General features: G+C 44.7%; 2 protein-coding genes across 6 annotated transcripts in view; one reads left to right on the top strand and one right to left on the bottom strand.

Annotated features, from left to right (window-relative positions):
* Nucleotides 1-6,177: 6,177 nt before the first annotated feature.
* SFT2D3 (SFT2 domain containing 3) lies at nucleotides 6,178-9,369 on the top strand. The gene has a single exon (XM_012811714.2). The coding sequence runs from the start codon at nucleotides 6,559-6,561 to the stop codon at nucleotides 7,210-7,212; it is 654 nt and encodes a 217-aa protein (XP_012667168.1). The 5' UTR covers nucleotides 6,178-6,558; the 3' UTR covers nucleotides 7,213-9,369.
* A 1,511-nt stretch (nucleotides 9,370-10,880) lies between these two features.
* WDR33 (WD repeat domain 33) overlaps nucleotides 10,881-24,127 on the bottom strand; it is a 128,747-nt gene continuing 115,500 nt past the window's right edge. Inside the window, exons 17-22 of one of the 5 annotated variants that reach the window (XM_003800332.2) lie at nucleotides 23,371-23,479; nucleotides 19,794-20,232; nucleotides 15,145-15,308; nucleotides 14,954-15,046; nucleotides 14,108-14,323; nucleotides 10,881-11,533 (exon numbers count right to left, since the gene is read on the bottom strand). In XM_003800332.2, the coding sequence (XP_003800380.1) occupies nucleotides 11,304-11,533; nucleotides 14,108-14,323; nucleotides 14,954-15,046; nucleotides 15,145-15,308; nucleotides 19,794-20,232; nucleotides 23,371-23,479 (1,251 nt within the window). In that variant the 3' untranslated portion in view covers nucleotides 10,881-11,303. The remainder of the gene's footprint in view (nucleotides 11,534-14,107; nucleotides 14,324-14,953; nucleotides 15,047-15,144; nucleotides 15,309-19,793; nucleotides 20,233-23,370; nucleotides 23,480-24,127) is intronic. The other 4 variants (XM_023519371.1, XM_023519370.1, XM_023519372.1 and 1 more) reach the window with 4 other exon arrangements.

Below are 24,127 nucleotides of genomic sequence, written 5' to 3'. Positions count from 1 at the left end.
GCTGAGGCAAGAGAATCGCTTAAGCCCAAGAGTTTGAGGTTGCTGTGAGCTGTGATGCCACAGCACTCTACCAAGGGTGGCATAGTGAGACTCTGTCTTAAAAAAAATCGTCTTAAGATGGAACATCCTGTCTAGATCCATCAGGCTTCCTAAGAGCTACTGCAACAAAATGGCACTCATCTTATTTTGCTTTCCTCAAATTTCCTCCTCCCTGTCCAAGAATAATTGTGCTTCTATATACACTTGGACTATATCCAAGTTTAATGGATATATATTTAATATATCAAATTCAAGCCATTGAAATCAAACCCTAATCCAACACCAATGACTTTTATGAAGCTTTTCAAGCTGCATCCTTTAGTTCTTAAAGCTTCTGGGTGTTTCCCATTCTTTGTTGGTAAACTTTCTTTCCATAATGTGAAAGAATTCTGGAATTGAACCATGGACCTGAAACACTGGTCTTCATTATATCAGGTCTGCCTGGTAGCTCAGGGTCAGCAGGAAGAACTTGCATAGTCTCCTCACTGAGAGACATTTGTTTCAAACTTAAAGTGAGGATTTGATGAGTCCTTTGCAAGAACTGATTTTCCTTTGTAGTTCTTTGCAAACAGATATTATTCCAAGGGGCATCCAAATTCTCTGCGACTAATTTCCTTATTAGCAGACAACCGGCCATGTGCACCTTCTCAGCTAGATAGATCGTGATTGCTCTCCTAGCAGCTATTTAGCTCAGCTGGGCATTCAAGTGCCACAGAGAAAGGCCCAGTGCATGCCTTCTCTGGATGGCACCAAGCAGAGTGCTCCGTTGGGAAAACCACACACTTGATTTTATTTTAAAGCCTGGCTTCCTAAGAGTCATCCGGCTTTTTCATTGGGAATTTGGACAACGGTTGTGTCTAAGCCCCTCATGTCAGTGGGGCTTCTGCCCTGTATGGACAGGTCTTTGTGCAACCTGGGGAACATCTCTAAGTCTGCCCACATCTTGCTGTGATTGCTCCTAAATAGGTGATGCCTGTTAAGTGCTTATACACAGACTTTGTGCCACCAGGGCTATGATCCTAGGAGGGCTCAGAGGCCTCTTTCCAGGCTCTTTCTCCAGTTCTATCAGATTTCTGATTGCTCTCCATTTTGTCTGTTGTGCTAGCATCATGAAGCTAGAAGCACCCTCTTACCTGCTCTCAACCAAACTATTGTTTTCAACACCACTGTCAGGCATGGAATTTTCCATCCACTGTTCCAAATAAAATAATTCCTGTCAGACAGGGCTGGGTGTTCATCATCCTTATGGCCTGACTCTCCTCTGGGCAGAATCTCTGTGTCATTGAATAGCAACTCACTTATCCCAAAGTGACACCTGGGCTCTACGAGGGAACTCTGGGGTGATGGTAGCTGCCAGTCTTCTTGGTTTGCTCCTCATGGTGTGGAGGCTTCCCCTAAGAGCACACTGGGGCGGGAGTGGGCCGCGATCCCAGTTCAGTATTCTCGGCCTGCTCCCCTGCAGTAGAGCTTCTGCCTACAGCTCTTCTTGCGCCAAGGAAAGCTCCTGGAATAGTTTGTGTGAGATGGTGGTTGCAGGGGAGGGAGTGGATTGTGGCTCAGATGCCAAATATTTCTTGGTGAGGTTTCTTGAATGAATATTTCTCCACTTACTGTATGCTCTTAAAATGGTTTCCAGTGACTTATTAATTTATTTAGAGACAGAGTCTCACTCCATTGCCCAGCTACAGTGCTGTGGCCTCAGGCTAGCTCAAAGCAACCTCAAACTCCTGCCTTCAGGTGATCCTCTGACCCAGTGTCCCTAGTAGCTGAGACTATAGGCACTTGCCACAATGCCTGGCTAATTCCTCTATTTTTAGTAGAGAAAGGGTCTCAAACTCCTGAGCTCAGGTGATCTGGCTGCCTCAATCTCCCAGAGTGCTAGGATTATAGGCGTGAGCCACTGTGCCTGGCCTGATTTTAGTTTTTAAGAATTTTCTCCCATTAAATGTTTGTTTTGTCAGGGAAAGGGTTTAACATGCCCTTCATGCTAACATTCCAAAAGTAGGTTCACTGCAGTAATTTCCTTTACTGACTTTGCTTCCTGCAACGTTGAATGTACAAGGCTCTGCTAGTCTCTGAGCTACTGTGTACACTTCTCCAGCCAGTGCTGCCTGAAAACTCATACTGTACAACTCCCTGGCAGCTTTCTTGTAGCTAATTCTTGTAAACTAAAAATACAATTCTGAGCCCCTTCCCAATGACCAAATGGATGTCTTCTTAGACAAGGGAACTCCAGAAAAAACTTAAAACTGAGTTCATGGCCATGAAGGGAAGGGAGGTCAGGTATGCCTCATTATATCCCTCTCTTTTGGAGTTTAGACACTACAAATGACCAGCAATTACACTAAAACAGAGATCATAAGACTGACAAAACAGACTTTTTTTTTTTTTGAGACAAAGTCTCACTTTGTTGCCCTTGGTAGAGTGCTGTGGTGTCACAGCTCACAGCAACCTCAAACTCTTGGGCTCAAGTGATTCTCTTGCCTCAGCCTCCCAAGTAGCTGGGACTACAGGTGCCCGCAATAACCCCCAGCTTATTTTATTTTATTGTCTGTTCAACAAGCCTGAGCCAGGTTTGAACCCACCAGCCCTGGTGCATGTGGCTGGCACCCTAACTGCCGAGCTACAGGTGCCTGCCAAAACAGACTCTTTTTGAGAATAAGATGCTAAATTATTAACAAGACCTAAGGCCATGCAGGGCAAGAGTTAAATCACCTAAGCAGGCCATCAAGGTGCTCAACAGGACACTTGAGTCTTTATATTATAGCTTGTCTCTGATTAACAGACTTCCTATCACACACACTTTCATATGAATGATGAAACCCAACTATAGCCCAGAAAGGAGGAGGAAAGAAGAGGATGAGGCTGGGTGGAGGGAGGGTAACTGGTGTGACCTCATCTATTGTGCATAATACAAGGGTACATGTCAAATCTATTAAGAGTATAAATGTCTTAATACAACAATTACGTAAGAGAGGTGAAGGCTATATTAACCAGTTTGATATAAGCATACCAAATTGTATGTAAAATCAGCACATTGTACCCCATAAATGCATTAATGTACACAGTTATGATTTAATTTAAAAACATTCTGAGCCTTTAGACAAAACGTTATTTCTTTAGCCAATTACAAATCAACAAAACTCTGAACCTATCTGTAACAGGAACCACCCTCACCCCTTTAAGATGTTCTACCCTTTGGGGCCAAACAAATGTCTGCCTTCCATGTATTGATTTATGATTTCACCTTCAATTCTTGTCTTCCTAAAATGTATAAAACTAAAAACTGGATCAACGTGGGACCACTTACTCAAGACTTCTTGGGTGAAGTTCGGTTCCCCAGGCCTCAGTCACAAACACTGGCTCTGAATAAACCTTTTAAAATTTTTTGCAGAGTTTGGGTTTTTTTCCCATTAACATTCTAAAAGCAGAAACAAATTTTGTTTTTACACATTATTTAAATCATCCAATTCCTCTAAGTTCTAAATTATTGGTCTTAAAGTGCTAGTGCAACTTAATTGGCACAACACTATTTGAAAATGTTCTAATCCATTAAATACAACAAACTAAATTAACATATGGAGGACAGAATGCACTGGACAATTAAGGAGGTGATTTTATTCAGTCTCCTGCAATAGGGAGAAGGTTCACTAATGAGGGACATCTCGGCTCGGTGACTGTAGCACAGTGGTTGCAGCGCCAGCCACATACACCGAGGCTGGTGGGTTTGAACCCAGCCTGGGCCACCTAAGCACAAGGACAACTGCAACAGAAAAATAGCCAGGCGTTGTGGCGGGTGCCTGTAGTCCCAGCTACTTGGGAGGCTGAGGCAGGAGAATCTCTTAAGCCCAAGACTTTGAGATTGCTGTAAGCTGTGACACGACCACACTCTACTAAGGGTGATAGAGTGAGACTTTGTCTCAAAAAAGTAATACAGGAAGGGATAAAGGCAGATTAACAAGGAAGTCATGATAAGGGCTGGAGGTGGGGCCCAGCTGCAAACACAGGGTGCTCCTCAATAATATCCCAGAACATAAAGGGTGGAGAATTTCTGAACTATCGTTGCTTTCCAAGAGCACAGGTCTCAAATAAAATTCAACATGCCATTCTCTTATCAGTTGTCTTTAACAACTTAAACACATTCATTAAACTCCTAAGTGGGTGACACAGGATCTAGGAAATGGTCTTTCAAGGTTCCTTGTCTGGGTTGTGTCCATAGAGTTGAACCATCTCCTGGAAATGAAAACCATTTGCTTAGAATGAAAAGGAGGAAATACTAATATAAAGGCCTGTGTCAAAGTGAAGAGCTAGGAGTTGACCTTTAAAGCGTCTTGTCTGGTGAATCATCTGAGAGGTCAGTGAGGAGTGTCTTTCAGTGAGTCAGTAGTGTGGCTTGCCGAGATTCTCACAGCTCCCGAGCTCAGACATCAATGTTCTTGGCGGTGCTGCCATAGTCTTGATTGCCTCTCAGATAAAGGCATGTGTGATCCAAGCCTTCTGCCCACTTGCCCACAGAGAAACTCTGCCCAGGAAGGATTTGCTGTGGTGGTGAGTCCTTTGATGTTAATCATATGGCTGCAGTTTGCAGGGCTTGTCCAGATCTGGGGGAAAGAGCCAGACCAGCTAGAGTCCCAGTAAGGATCTGGGCAGCCAGGTTTTAGTTCTTGGTGACTGTGATGCCAAGTCAGGAAAGAAGGAAATATTTGTTTACATAGTTGTAACCAGATATTGATGGAAACTGGGAAAATTAAAATTTGGTAATTGACAATACAGGCAAGGTAGTGAGATCCAGTGTAATTTGCAGAAGGGCAAACCTATTCTTCTACTTGGGGATGAGCAGAGTCCATTAAATCTCTATCCAACAAGACAGAGTTTGCAAGAGGTGTAAAGTAGCCTAAGGAAGTGAACAGGGCACTCAACCAAGAGTGACAAAGACTCTGTCTCAAAAATAAATAAATCATAAAAAAATAAATAAAAGAGGAAACTCCTCAAGACATCGATGATGTCACCAGTCAGCGCACCTGGTAACCATACAGAGGCTGCTTGTGCAAGGCAGTGGCGCCAATAGGGGAGAGATCTATGGGGGTCAGCAGCAGGAGTTGGTGGCAAATATTTTGAGACTCTGCTTTCAATTTTTTTTGGTACATACCAGAATTGCTGGATTGTAATTCTATTTTTTGAGAAACTGCTATACTGTTTTCCATAAAGGCTGCACCACTTTACACTTTCACCAACAGTGTATAAAGGTTCCGATTTCTCCACATCCTTGCCACACTTATTTTCTTCTTCTTTTTTTTTATAGTAGTCACCCTGATAGTTTCATCCCTGGTAAGTGATCAGGATGGTCACTATGATTATCAAGTGACGTAACAAATCAGAATGTATTTTGAAAAAGAACTGTATCTGTCAGGATCCAACCAGGAAAACAGAAAGCACTAAAAGGAATTTAATGAGGAAAACTGGCTATAAAGGTAAGGGAAAGGCTGACAAGCCAAACGGCAGAGAGTCATTAACACTTACATGTACCTAGAGCAGAGGACAAAGGAGTGTTAGCAGCCCACTGGCTGGGCTCGCCCAGGGGAAGCCAAGGTGGTGAGGGAAGCTGTGGAGGCAGACAAGGAATATATCCCGCCTTCTCCGACCAGGGGCACCCACTGACCAATCTAGCTATAAAGCAAGTGACAAAGGATTACGAAAACAGACTATAAAGGTCTGTACAACAGTAAACTGCTATGTAATACATCTGTATTGCACTTCAAAATACACAAAAGATTGCCATGCCATCACATCTTAAATTCACAACAACCATTTTTAACATTTCGCAAAACAGGTTGGGTTTTTCAATCAATGGCTTCAGAAACCAACTACAATGACTTTCAGGTACCTTTACTGCATAGAAATTGACAGCCGTGCCCATTCAGTCCACATAGGTTTGTTACTGTAGCAGGCTTGTCAGATCCTAGGCAAAGAAAGCTAAGAGACCCTGTCCTTTTTTTCTTTTTGAGACAGAGTCTCATTCCCTAACCCTGGGCTCAAGTGATCCTCTTGCCTCAGCCTCTGAGTAGCTGAGACTACAAGCATCAATTAATTTTGTTTATTCTATTTTTAGTACAGATGGGGGTCTCACTCTTGCTCAGGCTGGTCTGGAATTCCTGAGATTAGGCGATCCACCTGCCTCTGGCTCCCAGAGTGTTCGGATTACAGGAGTGAGCCGCCAAGCCCAGCCAGAGACCCTGTCCATAAGGTACAGGCCGTAAGAACGCCTCCTCAGAACAGAGAACAGCATCAGCGGCTGGGAGACTGCAAGAGAGACGTCCGAAAGAACCACCGGTCCCGCGGTCAGGGGAAACCACCACAGTCCGTATAAGGGCTGCCCAGCTCTTCCGCGCGCGTCGCAGTCCCGCCCCTTCCGCCGAGGCCGACCAACCGCCCCTGAGGGTGGAGCCGTTTCCACCCGAGGCTGAGCACAGCCGGAAGCGGGCGGTAACCCTGGGCCCTGCCCCTGCCGCCCTGTTGGAGATGGCGGACCTCCACCGCCAGCTGCAGGAGTACCTGACGCAGGGGAAAGCGGGCGGGACGGCGGCCGCGGAGCCTCTACTCGCAGCGGGGAATGCGGAGGAGGCCGCGGACGGGGCAGGGCCGTCGGGGGCGTGGCTGAGCCGCACAGGCCTGCGTTGGACGTGGGCGCGGAGCCCCGCGGAGCCGGCCTCAGCGGGCCCGACGTGCGTGCCGAGCGTGACGCGCGGGCAGCGGCTGGCGGCGGGCGGCGGGTGCCTGCTGCTGGCGGCACTCTGCTTCTGCCTGGCCGCGCTCTACGCGCCGGTGCTGCTACTACGCGCACGCAAGTTCGCGCTGCTCTGGTCGCTGGGCTCGGCGCTGGGGCTGGTGGGCGGCGCGCTGCTGCGGGGCGGCGCGGCGTGTGGACGCTTGTTGCGCGGCGAGGAAACTCCGCCGCGGCCCGCGCTGCTCTACGTGGCGGCGCTCGGTGCCACGCTGTACGCGGCCTTGGGTCTGCGCAGCACGCTGCTTACGGTGCTGGGTGCCTGCGGGCAGGTGGCCGCGCTGCTGGCGGTGCTTGTCGGGCTGCTGCCCTGGGGCGGCGGCACCGCGCTGCGCCTCGCGCTCGGCCGCCTGGGCCGCGGCGCCGGCCTCGCGAAGGCCCTGCCGGTGTGAAACTCCGGGCCCGCGTCGTCGGTATAGGACTAGGAGCCAGCCACGACCGGCACCGTCGGAGGCCAGCCGGCCGAATCAAGGACTGGACTCGCCAGGTCCCGGACCGCCCGCCGCGACACATCCAGCTGACCCCGGACGGCGCGGAGCGAAGGGCCTCCCAGGACTGTGCCGGCGAGTCTGTGGACTTTGAGCAGCCGTTAGTAACTGACACACGAACAATTTGACAAGGTCCTCGGTGTCAGCGTGTGCTCTGAAAACGGGAATTTTGGCATTGTATTGATGGTAGTATGCGGTGAGGCGGCGCTTAGAGGTTGCTTTGGCATTAGTGTGGTTTTAGAATTGAACTGAGAAAAAATAGCTTTTTGAATTAGCTGCTACTTTGGTGATTTTTCTCAGGCTTGTCTTTTACCTTATTTAAAAAAATCCAGTGATCGATGTTTAGCTGCAATAATTTTTGGTTTTGGTATGAATCTAGAAAGGTATCAGATTAAACACTGAATTTAGCTAGTGGGTTTTTTAAAGTACTTGGCTTTGGTTAAGACAGTTTATCTCGGGTATTTTCTTCAAAGGAATTGTAAATACGGTGCCTTACAACATAAGAGGAAAATTAGTGGTTTATTAGACATGAAAGTGGCGACCAAAAGTAATTTCCTGCTCCGTAAAAATGGTGGTAAGGTGGCTGTAAAGACACTAGAGGTCACGGAAGTGGGCTTAGAAATCCTGGCAGATAGGAAGAGAATTCTACATCCAGAATCCCCATATTTGCTGGAAGCCATAAATTTTCTACAAGCTCTATCACTCCTAATCTTATGGTTTGCTTTTTAAACTGTAGATTACAATTTGCAGGCAGATTGTATGGTACTTTTCCTTATCTAATTGCTAAATTTCCTTCAATTTAGGTTCAGTACTTTTATTCACCTTATTTATTGTTAGAAAGTATGGACCCAATATTCTGATGAATTCCAGAAAACTGCATGTTTTGTCAGTAGCTGTAAACCAGGAAGTAAAATGTATGTAGAATTTTAAAATTCTGTGCCAATAATTCTCATGCTTGATTGCACATAAGAATTACTTAAATAACCTCATGAGGATCAATTCAGCTGGAATCTCTGGGAGGTAGGACTTAGACATTAATATATTTTTTAAACCTCCCAGATGATTGGGTCAGCCAAGGTTGAGAACCACTACTGTGGGTTGGCTTGCACAATTTGGAAATACAGTAGAACATCCAGTTGGCCACCTCTTTAAGTTGACCTAATTTTAGTAGGCCTGACATGCGTCACATGTACATATCAGTACAGTAGGCCTAGTTCCTTATCTTGGTCACATAGGATCACCTTGTGTCAGTCTTTTGGATGGCCAACTTCCAGAAGTTGTACTGTAATTTTTTCCAGAGTTGGATTCCAGTGTTGCCTTAATACTGTATGTCATGCAGCAGCACTGTTTCTTCCTCTAACCCCCAATTTTATGTTCCTAGGTCAGTGCCCTGAGCCCTGCCCCAAGAATGGTACTAAAGCAGCCAAGATGCACAGTGTAGGCTTTGTATTTGCCAAGTTTCTCCATCAGTAAATAGGGTTACCTACCTCGAGAGGGAGCTCGTGAGAGTAAATGCAGTATTTTCAGCGAGTGACATATTTAGTTGTAAAGACTTGTGCCATTGACTGCTCCTTCTGGTTCCCAAGTTAAATTTGTTCTAAATTTCTCTGGAATTGTATGGCTGGGAATTCTATGATATTATTGTTTATGTTTTATATTTCTTAAGTAAAATTTAAAAACTTCTGCTTCAGCCGGTTGCAGTAGCACACATCTTTTGGGGAGGCTAGGTAGGAGTATCACTTAGGAGTTCTGGGGTGTAGTGCACTATGCTGGTGTCTACGCTAAGTTTTTGGCATCGATACGGTGACCTTATGGGAGCAGGGGACCAGGCAATAGGTGAACTAACCCAGGTTGGAAACAGAGCAAGTCAGAACTTCTGAGTTGATAAGATTAGTGGTATGTTACCTGGGAGTTGCCACCTCACTCCACACTTGGGCCTGGACATTGCCAGGCTGTTTGTTGGTTTTCTTCAAACATTATTTGAAAAATCTTGTTTTTATAAAATTCAAAACACAGTATCTAGTATGTATTTTGACAGATGTTTTTAAATGTCATATATATCCTGAGTATTTATTATAATAAATGCATAATGTACAGGCTTTTGTTTTCTCTAAATGAATTCTCAAAATGTGACCTGGCTACGTGCTTACGGAGGTACCATATTTTTTAAGTTAAATCCTAAAATGTTAAAATTCTTTCACATGATAATCTCAGGAAAAGGAGCCTTATCTTGATAGGAGTTTGGTCTCTGGATCCCTTTTTAGCTTCCTGGAATATGGTTATAGTTCCTTCCTTTTAAAAATATATATGAGTAGAGAGCAAATAAATATTCCACAAACCTAAAGCAATCTTGAGCCTCCTACTATCATCTTTTATGGTGGAGGTGTTGATAACAATGTTTTTAATCTTAAAAATTACTCACTTGGAGTCTCTAGGGAAGTGTGTGTGGTCAGCATTTTCTCACTTCACAGAAATAACTTGGCTTTTACCATTTTTTAACATTCCTTAGAAAACCAGTTAGGGATTTTTATATACTATCAAAATGTCAGTATCCCTTTTCTAAGCAACCACTGAGACTTCCAATATCATTAAATGTGCCAAGTAAACTTGACTCTGATGCCAAACTGAAGTTGGCAATGTAATGAAATGTTAGGGTGGTCACAGGAATGTCATTTTAGTAATAAAAGCTTTCTTACATTGGTATGGAAAGTATTATGGCGTATTTCAAACTGAATTTTTGGCTTCTAATCCAAAGTGAACCAAATGTTACGTTTACTTAAAACAAGGAATTTGTCGTGAACAAGATCTTTCTGGCTTACTAGAAGTTAGAGCTATCCTCTGCCTTAAACTACTGGTATTTCCACATAGCTACTATTTGTGGGTCATTAAGAAAGTTTTAAGATAGACTGTGTTATGGTCCATGATTTCACTTGCAAGAAATACATGTGACAGCATCCTTTGTGATTCACAGGTGCAAGTTTCACCTTGGTTGGCTTATTGGTACTGCTGGGAGGGCTTCATTTGTTTCCTTGTGCCGGGATTTTAGGTTTCTGATTTTTGTAATGGCCCACATATTGAAGAGGAAGATATTTAAGTTTTGTAAAACTTATAGGAGATATTTTGGTCCATTCCTTTTCAAATTAATGTATGAAATGATTTAAAGTTACCAAAAGGGTATGGAGTTATCCTGGCTTCCAGCAAGTTCCTCCTCATCAAAACAAGCAATTCAAATCTAAATTGTGGTTAGGAGATGCAACCAAGGGAGGGACCCCCAGTTGGACAGCAAGCTGGTGTAATTTTCTCTTCAGGTGTAACTTTCCCTCTGCTAGGGTGTGTCTGAATCTACTTCAAACTACATTAGAATACTTTTCAAGTATTCCTCACTGTAACAAAAATAGTGTAATAGAATGGCTAGATGGGAATTTGCCAAAAACAAAGTGCACAAGAGAAATTAGATGACCTAGGAGATCACATCACGTGCATAAACATCAGCAACAATTGTATACCCCTCAACAAACCAGATGCAGTGGAAACCAAGGGTTTCCTTAAGGCAAACACTCCACAACTAGTTGTTTTCTGTTAATTCTTGCTTAAATCACGTTCTGTATTCATACAAAAACAACTTAATGTTTTTTCTCTGACAAACTGTACATATAGAAACAAATTCCCAATTGGACATGAACTTAAGTTTGTGGAGGTGCTCCATGTCTCGTGACACTAAAAAAAAAAAAAAAAATTCCAGCTTTCATCTTCACAAAACAACATGGGATTTAGAGCCATGAGAGTGGACAGGACAAAACAAGGCCAGCTACTCTGGGCAGCCAGCGGCAGTCTCTTCATTTTGAAGACCTCATCGGAGGTTCCTGGGATTCAGCTGCCCCAGAAAGAAGTTCAGGGCTACAATGGTGCAAGCTTCCTTTTGTTTTGCTTGGTTAAGTCCACAAGAAGTTCTTAAATACTGTCCAGAGCAGCCTCAGGGTGCTCAGCCACAACTTCTACCGACCTCTGCCACCCCCTCTTGATGCTCCTCGCCTTGGCGGGCCAGAGTTCATATTGCTTCCTCTACCCCAGTTACTGCCACTCCGGCCCCCTCGAGAAGGGGTGCCACTGCCTGGAGGTCCCCCAAAAGGTTCATCTCTGTGGTATCCATCATGGTGATCTCCATCCAATGAGCTAGAACGTCCTGATTTTGGCACTCTCTGCGAAGGTCCTGGGCCCCCTCGGCCTGAAACAAAACACAGATTTCACTTGTGATTTGTTTGTATTAGCGATTGTCAGTAAGTCCTATACAAACTACTCTCTGATGACAGTTGACTACTTTTGGGAGGTTATGGGAAGACTAGTAGTGGCCTTCAGAACACAAAAAGGTGTACCTCTACCCCTTCCTAACCACCACTTCATTCCCATCCTGACTCCTGGCCACAATCCCCACCATCGAGAACATCCATGTTCTCCAGGGCTGTATGACAGATGATAGGAAGCCAAGAGGTAAGCATGGTGCATCTTCAGGGAGACCTGTACCACACTGGACTGTGTTCCAGGCTGCAGAACAGTGTATCTTCACCATCCTATGCCAATAGGGTGTTCTGAGGGAAGGTTTGGAAAACACTGACTTAACTGTGGAATTCACTGCTGCTGCTGTTAATGACAAGTGCTCCAACTAGGATCAGTGTTCACTGTGATTGTCCCAGGATATATGGCACTTTTGATTTCCTTGTACATAGTGAAATAAATAACTTCTTGAAAAATAAAAAAACAAAAACTCCACAAAACACTGGCTTTCAGATTATTTCTCCGAGGGATAGCTTAGCTTGTTTCAGACTTATACACACATAAATTTATTAAAACTAAGGTAGTATTATTAAAATATCATCTTTTCAGATTTTCTCTTAAAATGATATGATTTAGTCATATCTCCATATGTTCTCTCAAGATTTGCCAACTTTATTTTGTCTACATTTTTTTTTTCGGAGACAGTGTCTGTCTTGCCCTGGGTAGAGGGCTGTAGCATCATAACTCACAGCAATCTCAAACTCTTGGGCTTGAGCAATCCTCTTGCATCAGTCTCCCAAGTAGCTGGGACTACAGATGCCTGCCACAACACCCAGCTAATTTTTCGATTTTTAGTAGAGACAGGGTCTCACTCTTGCTTAGGCTGGTCTTGAACTCTCAAGGTCAGGCAATCCACCCAGAGTACTATAATTACAGATGTGAGCCACGATCACCCCACCTGTGCAAAATTTTTGAGTGGAATTTAAATCTAGGAGAGATGAAAAAGGCGAGTTTGGCTCGGCTCCTGTAGCTCAGCAGCTAGGGCGCCAGCCACATACACTGAAGCTGGCAGGTTCGAACCCAGCCTAGGCCTGCCAAACAACTACAACCAAAAAAAAAAAAAAAAAAGCTGGGCATTGTGGTGGGCCCCTGTAGTCCTAGCTATTTGGGAGGCTAAGATAAGAGAATTGCTGAAGCTCAAGAGTTGGAGGTTGCTGTTGAGCTGTGATGCCGTGACACTCTACTGGGCAACATAGTGAAACTCAAAAAAGAAAAAATTAGGCAAGTTAGCCAAGGGAACAATCTTTGCTTTTCTTACAAAGCATTATTTAGACACCTGAGGGTGCCTGACCAGAGAAATTGTCAACTACCATATATCATTTCCATACTAGCTTAATCTGCACAGCCAGAGGACCTACGATGGTCTCCTGAGTACCTATAAAAGTCATCCAAAATTCTAGCACACCCACCAGTCATAAAGTGTGTTTGGGGGCGGGGAGATCTACTGGTGATACCTAAGGTAATTTCTAAGGGTTCTGCTCTTAAAAAAAAAAAACTAAAGAACAAAAGGCAAAACTGTAATAGAGGGACTATAAACCCAAAGCAGTCAACTTGGGAAGAGAGCACAAGCTGGCACATGCGGGCAGCAGTCTCAGCAAGTCTCGAAGGCTTGCCACACAGGCAACTGCCTGCCCTACGCTGTGACCAGAGTTGCAGTTAGCCTTCAGTGGGCACTCCAGGCTAAAGAGTTAGTGCTGCCTATAAAATGAAGATCCAGGCTCAGCGCCTGTGGCTCAAGCGGCTAAGGCGCCAGCTACAGACACCTAAGGTGGCGGGTTCAAATCCCCAGCCCGGGCCCGCCAAACAACAATGATGGCTGCAACCAAAAAAAAAAAAAAAATGGCCAGGTGTTGTGGCGGGCGCCTGTAGTCCCAGCTACTTGGGAGGCTGAGGCAGGAGACTGGCTTGAGCCCAGGAGTTGGAGGTTGCTGTGAGCTGTGATGCCATAGCACTCTACCCAGGGGGATAGCTTGAGGCTCCGTCTCAAAAAAACAAACAAAAAAAAAAATGAAGATCCAGAGTCCCGAGTTGTAGGGCCCCTGGAAACACCCCCACAGACCACTTTCCCCAGAGTCTGTGACATTAGGCATAAGCAGTGTTCCTCGGGACTCAGGCTACACAAACACCACAGAACCTGGGCAAGAGCAACTCTTCTCCTTCCACCAAGGACACCCTCAAAGGCTCTCTCTCGGCAGCCATTAGTGCAGGGCAGACTGGCAATCAGAGCAGGGGTGTCCAGTGAGCAAGCCCAGCATCGAGAGTGCTGGGGAACGTGGGCAGAGGGCTGGAGTGGAATCTTGAATGAACGGGGATTACCAGGGTAACTGGCTCCTGCACACAGCTGAACTTGCAGTCACCAGGTGACAGTTCCAGCCAGCACTCACACATCTGGGAGCATGTGTCTTTGTGTACCCTAGGCCTCCCTCGGCCCCTGGAGTTCCTGGAGCTGTACCCACTGGCCACTTACCTTTGCCTCCACGGTCCTCAGAAGGGCCCCCTGGGGCCTCCATCTCTCTGTGCTCAGAAGTGCCTGGCCCATCATGCCAAGGGCGCTTTCGGGGCGGTAGGGATGCCATGTCCATACCTTGGAGAGAGGAGGAGCGTTCTCTGCTTGCAGGAGAATGACCATCATGAGGGGGATGATCAGGGCGGGGAGCATCACGGAAATGTTCATGACCTGGCCCTGCAATAAGAAGCAGAGTCTCCTCACAGTAAAGGACAATACAACCAAAAGCAGAGGGAAACAGCAACTCAAGAACCACCATTCATTCATGTAAGAAACATGTCCTGAATACTCAGGCCAGGGTGTGAGTCACCACAGACATATGGAAAGGCCACAATTACAAACCAACATACCAGTCCAGAGAAGTGATTCTTAGATGTTTTAGTATAAGGACGTCTTTACATTCTTAAAAATTATTGAGGACCCCCAAGAGATTTCATTGATAAGAGTTATAGCTACTAGTTTTACCATATTACTAATTAACACTAAGAACATTTTAATTCATTTAGCTTTAATTTTCAAAAACAAATAAGTATTTAGTGGAAGAAGTGGTACTGTTTTATATTTAGAAAAATCCCTCTAACGTCTGACTTAAAAGAAGAAAGCTGGATTCTTCCACCTGCTGCTGCATCAATCTACTGCCATATAATGCTGTTGCTGAAGGACAGGAAAATAAACCAGCCTCCCCAAGAGATGAGAACTGGAAAAGAGAGGACTCAGTGGACCCTGGGAGGGCCTACAGACCCTACTCTGGGATCTGCTGGTCTACAGTCACCACACGTCACCCTAAAACCAATTGTCTTTCCTTACCTGGCTCTCTGTTTCCATCCCAGGAGTCCGGCTTCCGTCCTCCTTCAAAGCGAGGGAACTCGTCAGGCGTGGGAAGTAAACCCTTCCTTCCTCCTACAGTGAAACAGTACATTCAGTCTGTTTCAGGTATGTCACAACCATGTAACTCTGCCCCCATCCTTCGAGACCAGGTATCTTTGGCACTTGCTCACCTCGTGGGGTACCCCGACCTCGACCTCTGAGATCTCGTCCTCGGGCTGCTTCATCAGAAGCATCAAAATTCTCCTCTGGACCAAAGTCCTCAGGACCAGGAAAACCATCCCTTCCTCTGGGGGGAGCACGACCCTCATGTCTTGGGGGAGCGCCTCTTCTGAAGCTGTAAAGAACAACCAGCAGAATGTCCATCTCATAGAACACCTTGCCACTCTTAAGGTTACATTTCAAAGAAGCATAGTGATGAGAAAATATAATACAATGTTAATTGTGTGGAAAACAAAATCAAACCATATCATTTTTAAAATGTTACTTTATTTTTTGAGATAGGGTCTCAGTTGCCCAGTGTGGATTACATTGGTGTGTTTATAGCTCAATGCAGCCTCAAACTCCTGAGCTCAGATAATCCTCTTGCCTCAGCCTCCTGAGTAGCTAGGATTATGAGCATGAATCACTGCACCCAACCAAAGTAGAACGTCCATAGCTGACCACCTTCCTGCACTGACCACTTCCTTAAGTTGACCTAATTTTCATAGACCGAACATGCACCACGTGTGTGTGTTAGTACAGTAGGCCTAGTTCCTATGTCAACCACCTCCATATGCTGACCAGTCTACTGTATACATTTCATGACCTTTTGTGAATCTGGAAAACCATGAATTTTTTAAAGTATACATTGTATAATCCTAGTATATGTGGCCAAAACAGAAAGGAAGGAAAATATACCGAAAATGTGAGGTTCCCTTAAGTTTCTTTTAGGCTTTTAGGAATAATAATAGTGGTAAACATTTTTTAAGTGCTTAAATCATGCCGAGTGTTCTACATGTATTCTTTCATTTTTATTTCATTTTCCCAACCCCCATAGGAAGCTAGTACTATCATTATTAACTCTATCAGTGGATACACTGAGGCCCAAATCGCTAATGTCATGTATTTATGGACACACAGTAACTGCGGGTTGTGATTTGAACTCAGCCCAGGTTATAAACCACTGCCTCTCAAATACTTGTCATATACATTTTTATGATGAACATTTATAATGTACATGATCAGATCATGCTCTCTAATTAAACTAGACTTGTAGGGGATTTCTGCTCTGCCATTCGCCCTTGCCCACAGCCCCCACTTAGGGACATGCTTGAATGGCCACAAGTTGACTGAGCTGGGCAGCTGAACAGACAACTTCCTTTGTCTTTCAGGAATTTTGGAAATTGAAGACTAAGTTGGAGCTGGAAGTCTTGCTGAAGCAGAGAGGGTACAAGGAAGCCTACAGGGAAGAAGATAAAGTGGCCTGCAAGTAGAAAAAGGTGCAAAAGCATGCCAAGAAAGGCCTTGACACCAGAGGGAAGGTGAGCAGAGAGCAGGAAGCCGGTCTGCACAAATCGGCCCGCCTGTGGCCTCCTCCCAGGGCAGTTTCCCTTCAGTTATCTTTCATTCCAGTCTTCTGCTTTGAAGATTTTCAAACTCACAGTAAAGTTGAATACCCATTGATCCTTTACCTAGATTAATCAGTTCTTAATGTTCTGCCATAAGTGCTTTATCTTCTGTTTATTTATAAATGCATTTTCTAAGCCATTTGAAAATCAGTTGCTGAGAACACAATGCTTTACCCCTAAACATTTGAGTATGTTTCTTCCAACAACGAAGACTTTCTCCTACATACCATTAGTACACTCAATAATATGTGACATTAACTGGTAACCCAATACAAATTTCCCCAGTTGTCCCTAAAATGCCCTTTACAATTGATTTTCCTTAAATGTAGAATTCAATCATGACTACATGTGGTTATTCAGTGGTCACATCTCCTTGTTCTTCTTTAACCTAGAATGGTCTCCTTCTGTATTTTTGTCTTTTATAACCTTGACATTTTTGGCAAGAACTGCTTAGGTTTCCTCATGATGCCAGTTTGTCTCATTGTTGATGATGCAAGGGTGGTGTGGCAACCAGAGTGTGCTGCTGCAAAGGCACATTTTGCTCTCTGCAATTAATAAGCAATCTGCAGGGTGAGAACATCCTTTTGCCCAGCGGTTTTAGCATGCACGAATGATCTTTGCCTCCCTCAGGCACAATACTGACTGCTTATGAAAGAGGTGATCTTCTATCACTCCTGCACGTGCCACTTGGTATTCTACTGTAAAGAAGAGCTTTCTCTTTTCCATTCCACCACTCTGCTCTCTTTCTAACACCCTTCTTAGTCCTGAGGTAACTTGACCAAATCATGCTTCCTGCAAGCAGATAAACTGTGCTTACAACACTGGCTGAAATAGCAAGCTAAGGGAGGAACTGATACCGAGAAGGTGGAGATGGGGACCAGGAAGACTGTCGGCACAGAGCAAAATTTCCCTGAAACAGCAGGACTCTTCTCTTGTGCAAGCATCGACTACACAGCTGCCTTAGTCACAAAGGGATAGAAAAAAATCTAACCTGCCCTAATTAGAAAATACCTCCTGTTATAGGCCAGGCATGGTGGCTCATGCTTGTAATCCTAGTAATCTGGGAGGCCGAGGCAGGTACATTGCTTGAGCTCAGGGGTTTGAGACCAGCCTAAGCAAGAGCCATACCCCATCTCTACTAAAAATAAAAAAATTAGCTAAGCATTGTGGTGGGCATCTGTAGTCCCAGCTACTTGGGAGGTTGAGACAGGATAATCACTTGAGCCGAGGAGTTTGAGACTGCTGTGAGCTAGGCTAAGGCCGTGGCACTGTAGCCTGGGCGACAGAGCAAGACTGTCTCAAAACAAACAAACAGCAACAAAAAAACCCCACCTGTCGTAGATTAAATGTTTGTGTTTCCCAATATTGTTAGTTTGAAGCCCTAAACTGCCCAGTGTGATGGCACCAGAAGACAGAACCTTTGAGAGGAGAGGAGAGATGGATGAAGTCATGAGGGTAAAGCCCAAATGATGGGATTAGGGTCCTTATAAAAATAGACACTAGAGAGAGTGTGTGTTCCCAGTCTCTCCATCTGACAACAGTGAGAAGGTGGTTATTTGCAGGCCAGGAAGAGAGCATTCACGAGAAAATGGCCTTGCTAAATCTGATCTAAGACTTCCACCTCCAGAACTGGGAGAAAATAAATTCCTGTTGCTTGAAGCCACCCAGTTGCTGGTATTCTCTTATGGCAGCCTGAGCTAAGACTCCTGCTAGTGAACTGACCCCTCTCAGATGCCTCTTTGCACTTAATAGACTTGTTAATTCAGCCCAGTCACTGAGCACCTGCAGTGTGAGGCCACTGCTAGGTCCTAAGGGTAAGTACAGTGGTGAAGGTGATGTGCAGGCAGGAGATACAGGCAATAATAAATAAGGGTACTGCTAATGTCAAGCACTGCTCAATACCACAAAGGAATACAAAGCAAGGTAAAGCAACTGGCTGTCACTGGAGGGAACCACTCAGTCCAAGTGTGGCACAGGAGTGTATGTGGCAGGACTGAAGAACAGCAAAGCTGTGACCGCACTTGAGCGTAGGCTGTGGGTCTGTCACTGATAGATCAAATACAATACAAATTGAAACAAAGTAAAGCTAAAATGCTATACAAGATGAAGAGATTCAAGAAATCAGTGAAAGTGATGTTGAAACCAAGCCAGTGTAGGCATAAAAAGCCACTTTAACCAGAATGGTGGACATCCAAGACAGGCCTTGGGAGCCTTTAAATGCTTTTAAGCCCACCCTGGCAGCTGGTTCCCATGGACTCTGCTGTTACTCTTCCTGGCCTGCTACTTGCCAGGCTTTTCTCACCACCCCCTAGAGTAGGAATAGCCAACCCTAACTCAAATGCCTATAGGCAAGAGAGATGGGATGAAAAGAAGCATAAATGGATGGCCACAGGGCAGTCAGCAACTGCAATAATGGGTTGAAAAGCATGGGTCTGAAGCCCAGCTCTGACACTTGCTACCTGGGAGACCTCATAAAGGCAAGACCCACTGGGATTCTCAGTCTGATCCCTTATCTGTAAGATGTGAAGGAGGCATTGCGCCTATCTCACAAATTCCTTAAATAAAATCCCTTAGATTAAAGTAGCCCTGAAATAAAATCCCTTAAATATATTGAGGTAATTGATTTCCTAGATTAAAGCAAATTCCTCAAATTATATGAGATAACATCTGGCACAGAGTTAATACTCAATTACCACCATCATTGACAATATTTTATGTTTTTTACTTGAGAATTTGCTAATTCCTGTTTTTTTCTCCACATTTATTCTATTCCGTTTATGTCTCAGGCAGGCTGACAGTTCAAGCCTGAACTAAGTTTAACAGGAATTTTTTCAAGTTTTTCAATTTGATTTGACTTTTTAAGATCTTTAGGCAATTACACAAAACTGCATCTATTTCACAATCCCTTTATTTCCAATCTAGGTTATTTGTCTCCTATTTCATCATTCTAATCTCATACTGTCCTCCCATTTCTTTAAAAGAAACAAAAAATAAGCAAAAAAGACTTCTAAAACTGTAAAAAAATTTAAAAGACCCACATAAAGGTTAAAAAGTACAATTTTCTTTTTAAAGTTTAAATGCAAAATCTACAGAATGTAGGTCTAGTAATTGATGTACTCTCTCCCTAAGTAAGAGAGGAAAGAGACCTTGTGGAGATAACAGATTATAAGCTCCAGGGAAGATGGAGTGGACCCACAAAGTATCTGTCCCACCTTTCTTCTCTGCGCCCTCGAAAACGTGGGTCCTCAGGATCCCGGGGGAAACGTTCATCTCCTGGTCTGCGGCCTTCCCACGCCCCAGGAGGGCCTCGGGCTGCACCCCGGCCATCCCCCTCGCTGAATTCCCTGTGATCAGGAGGAAATGGAGGCCCGGGGCCCCCTCGCCTCCACTTCTCCTCTTGTGGTAAAGGTCCTCCTCGTCCCTCAAATTCACGTAACCGATGGCCAAAGCGCTTGTCAGGGTGGAAGTCATCTGGTCTGCTGAAGTCATCAGGGAAGTCGGGGTGAGGGCCACGCCTATCAGGGGGACCCCTGCAGTCCTGGCCACCCCGGAAGGGCCCCCTCTCAGGCCCATGCTCAGGGCCGCCGCTCTGCTCATGCCGCCTCTCTGACATCGGGCCCATGTGATGGTTTGGAGGGCCACGGGAGTCACCTAAAGAAAACAAAGCTGACTTTTACCATGTCTTCCAGGAAACCTGTCAGTACAGGTCTGATGTGCAGCACCTCCACGTTTCACAGTGCATTCTTTTATTTAGAATGTTTTCCCTCCTTGGTTCTCAGCATACTTAGGAGACAAATATCCCTGAAGCATCATATAATGGAAGGAACTTGGGCTCTGGGGTGCAGAGTTCAACTTCATCTCTCACTAGTTAAAGTAACTTGACGTAGGGGAAGTTAGTAATCTCAGTGAAATCAGCAATGTCTGTCTACTTCCTAATATATTCTAGAGAACATGAGTGTCTCCTGAGCATAAGAATGAAGCTTCCCTTTCTGCCCTATTCGTCCACTGATTTCATTAGGAGCACCTGCTCTGTTCCCAAGGCCACAATAGAGAAAATTAATGCTGCAGGCCAAGAAGCTGCACCAAGAATTTACCTCAGCATTTGTGAAGCCAGAAAGGTCCATCAACAGAGCACTGGGACTGCACTGCCACCATTCATGAGATCCTTCATTTAACCCCTAGCTTGTTTAACTTGATTCCTTAACTCACACTTAGAATCTCAACAAAGCCCTCTCTCTAAGGTATGAAGACAACATGCCTCTCTAAGAACTGTCTAGTGACCGAGCAGCCCTGCTGTACTTCAGTTTCAGGGTTTATACAAACATCTGTTTTGCCCTTTCCACAAATGATGTCCCCTATCTATATTATTATCATCATTCTTGACAGTGTTTGGAATCCCACTAAAGATCTTATAAAAATATGTGAACACATGAGACATATTTAAAGGACTGAATAAAACTGGAAAGAAGCCAGTTAAATCTGTGATGGTTAACTTAGTTCATCTCTGACTTTAAAGGGATTGTTTTCCTAGCCACTGAACTGTTGCAGCCTTATAAATGTACAACTGTTTTCTGTCAACATACAATTTATATCAAACAGTTTAAGAAGTAGATAGCAAAGGGACTCTTAATTCCTTTAAAAGAAAAAACAAGTTTTTAAAATGAAATTCTTCCATTGGGGCTTGGCGCCTGTAGCTCAGCGGCTAGGGCACCAGCCACATACAACAGGGCTGGCAGGTTCGAATCCAGCCCAGGCCTGCCAAACAATGACAACTCCAACCAAAAAATAGCCAGGTGTTGTGGCAGGTGCCTGTAGTCCCAGTTACTTGGGAGGCTGAGGTAAGAGCTTGAGGTTGCCATGAGCTGTGATGCCACAGCACTCTACCCAGCGTGACATAGTGAGACTCTTTCTCAAAAAAAAACAAAAAAAAAGAAAAGAAATTCTCCATCAGCCCAACTCATGCCGCTTACTGCTCTTCCCTGGCAATAAAGATGAATGCGTTCCTGTATTCCAGATAGCCATAATTCTCCCCGGCCCAGCAGCACCTCCCCCTTTCATTTCTGGCCATTTCAACTTCTCTCCATTCAACATGTATAAAAAGCTTGGAAATCTCAATATACAGATGCACCATCAGAAGGAATCTTCTTCCTCCTCGTATCCCTCTGACCCCCCCTTTATCAGTCTTCTCCTCTAGTCCAGGCAGTTTGCAAAGCCCCTAATTCCACTCCTCTGGTAAACAGGCTCCCTCCCTCCCTCACTTCTCAGTCATGCCTGTGGCTAATGGCTTCTTCTCTGACTTGATGTTGCTTGAACTTAGGGTAACCTCAGACATAGCAGACCTGAGGAAACTTAACACATTCCATGTGGACTTACCTATGAACATTAATCCTCCCATTACCTCTATCTGTTTAAAAGTACCCTGCTCTTCCAAGGAAACAAACCCACCACTACAAATTAGAAGGGATGTGGCCACCGGTGATGGGGCGGTGGTGGTGGTTAATCCAGTAGGGGATGGCAGGGCCACTTTCTCGGCTCTCCCTTCTCCCTTTGGTCCCTGGGAGGAGAAAGAGAGGCGGAAGAGAAAGAAGGGAAGGGGAGAGGTGAAGAGAAAGGGGTAAGAGCAAGGATGAGGGGGAAGGAGGTAGAGACAGACACAGGGCAGGGAGAGGGAGAGAGGCAGCTCTCAGTTTGCTGGTGGCAGTACCTTGAGGGTAAAAGAAAGACTCCTTTTCTTAAGGTGCCCAAATGTTGGTTCTCAAACCTGCCTTTCTCTGTTTCCCTGTGGGTCACCTTCCTTCTGTAAATCCTTTACTACCACTTCCACACAATGGGATAAAATAAATACTCTCTACTTTCTTTCTTTCTCCCTTTCCTACTGCTAGTATCATACATAAATTCAAGACTGAGCTTTAAATTCCTAAAATTCTAGGGCTGTAAATGCTGACAAAGACTTAACCTGATAAAACAGGGGCAAGAATCCTAACATGCACCATACAGTGCTGCAGGCTTAGTCAATTCAACATAAAAGAGTGAAGTTCTAGGAAAGACAATTTCTGCAATACTCCTGATTACCTGAGTTGTGGCTTCTCCCCTCCATGAAAGTGTGTGTTGAATATAACACTCCTCTCTTCACTCCTTCCAGCCACACTCCCACAGAGTTCTCCTGCCCACTGCACTCCTGCTCCAACCTGGAGGTGGAGAGGTGAACCCCACCCATCAGCCTAACAAGGGATCATGGCCCATGATGCCCTGCATGCTCTCCTTCAACTCTTGGGATTAATTTGTAACTTTCAACTAAAGGCCAACAATTCGCACCTCTTTGCTTTTCATAACCTCAACAACCTGAGGAACCACACATCTATATGTCACTTTCTGCTTTTCAAATGGTGCAGGACAATGTAACTAGCTAAGGAATTAAATTTGGAAGGTCAAAGGAATATTGATACAGTCAGAAACTTTACACAGAAGCAATTCACTTCTTTGGGATGATAAAACATGCATTTGCATTGGAAACCACTTGCATCACCAACTCACAAACAAGACCAACCTGCACCATGGGCACTACTGTCAGGGCCTGCCCAGAGGCTTCACTGGCCAGCACTGTTACCTAACTGAATAGATTTATATAAACAACATAATGCCAAGCTCTTAACTAAAATAATTATGCCCTGGTTTTGTCCAGAGGTTCAGATGACCATTCTGTCAATTACTTATCAACTTAACTGTTTAATGTAAAATGTATACAAGATGGTGGAATACAATCTCTTACTCTACAAAGTGGATATTTACCTTTGTTTGGGCCAGGTCCTTGTCCAGGGTTCAGAGGGGGGATGCGACCTTGTGCTCCCTGTTGCCCTAGGCCTGGTATCAGGGGTGGGGGGCCTGTGCTCTGTCCTTCCTGAAAAAATGTTTTTAAAGCATTGTGAAATCACAGGGTCATGCTTCATGAGTAGCAATACTGTATTACAATGTGATAAGACAAAAACATTAGGTTGCCCCAAAGTCTCCAGTAATAAATATTTACCTAGTGACAGTATAGCAAAATTGTCCTTAAATTGGGAGAAAGGAGGCTTGGTGCCTATAGCGCAACCGGCTAAGGCGCCAGCCACATACACTAGAGATGGCGGGTTGGAATCCAGCCCCAGCCTGCCAAACAACAGTGACAACTGCAACCAAAAAATAGCTGGGTGTTGTGGCGGGCACCTGTAGTCCTAGCTACTTGGGAGGCGGAGACGAGAGAATCGCTTAAGCCCAGGAGTTGGAGGTTGCTGTGAGCTGTGATGACACAGCACTCTATCCAGGGTGACAGCTTGAGGCTCTTTCTCTAAATTAATTAGTTAATTAAATTAAATAAAATTGGGAGAAAAGAGATGTTTCTCTTACTAATTATTAATTTTAAAAAAGTACTTGTAATGAATGTTAAACCTGCTGCCAGGTTTTATTTAAAGCTAGATTTTTTTTTTTTTTTTTTTTTTTTTTGAGACAGAGCCTCAAGCTGTCCCCCTGGGCAGAGTGCCGTGGCATTACAGCTCACAGCAACCTCCAA

The sequence above is a fragment of the Otolemur garnettii genome, unplaced genomic scaffold (assembly GCF_000181295.1).
Source record: "Otolemur garnettii isolate 467f Iridium unplaced genomic scaffold, OtoGar3 scaffold00173, whole genome shotgun sequence".
Classification (NCBI taxonomy): Eukaryota; Metazoa; Chordata; class Mammalia; order Primates; family Galagidae; genus Otolemur; species Otolemur garnettii.
Note: the sequence above shows the minus strand (reverse complement) of the source record. Positions and strands in the feature narration are given on the sequence as shown.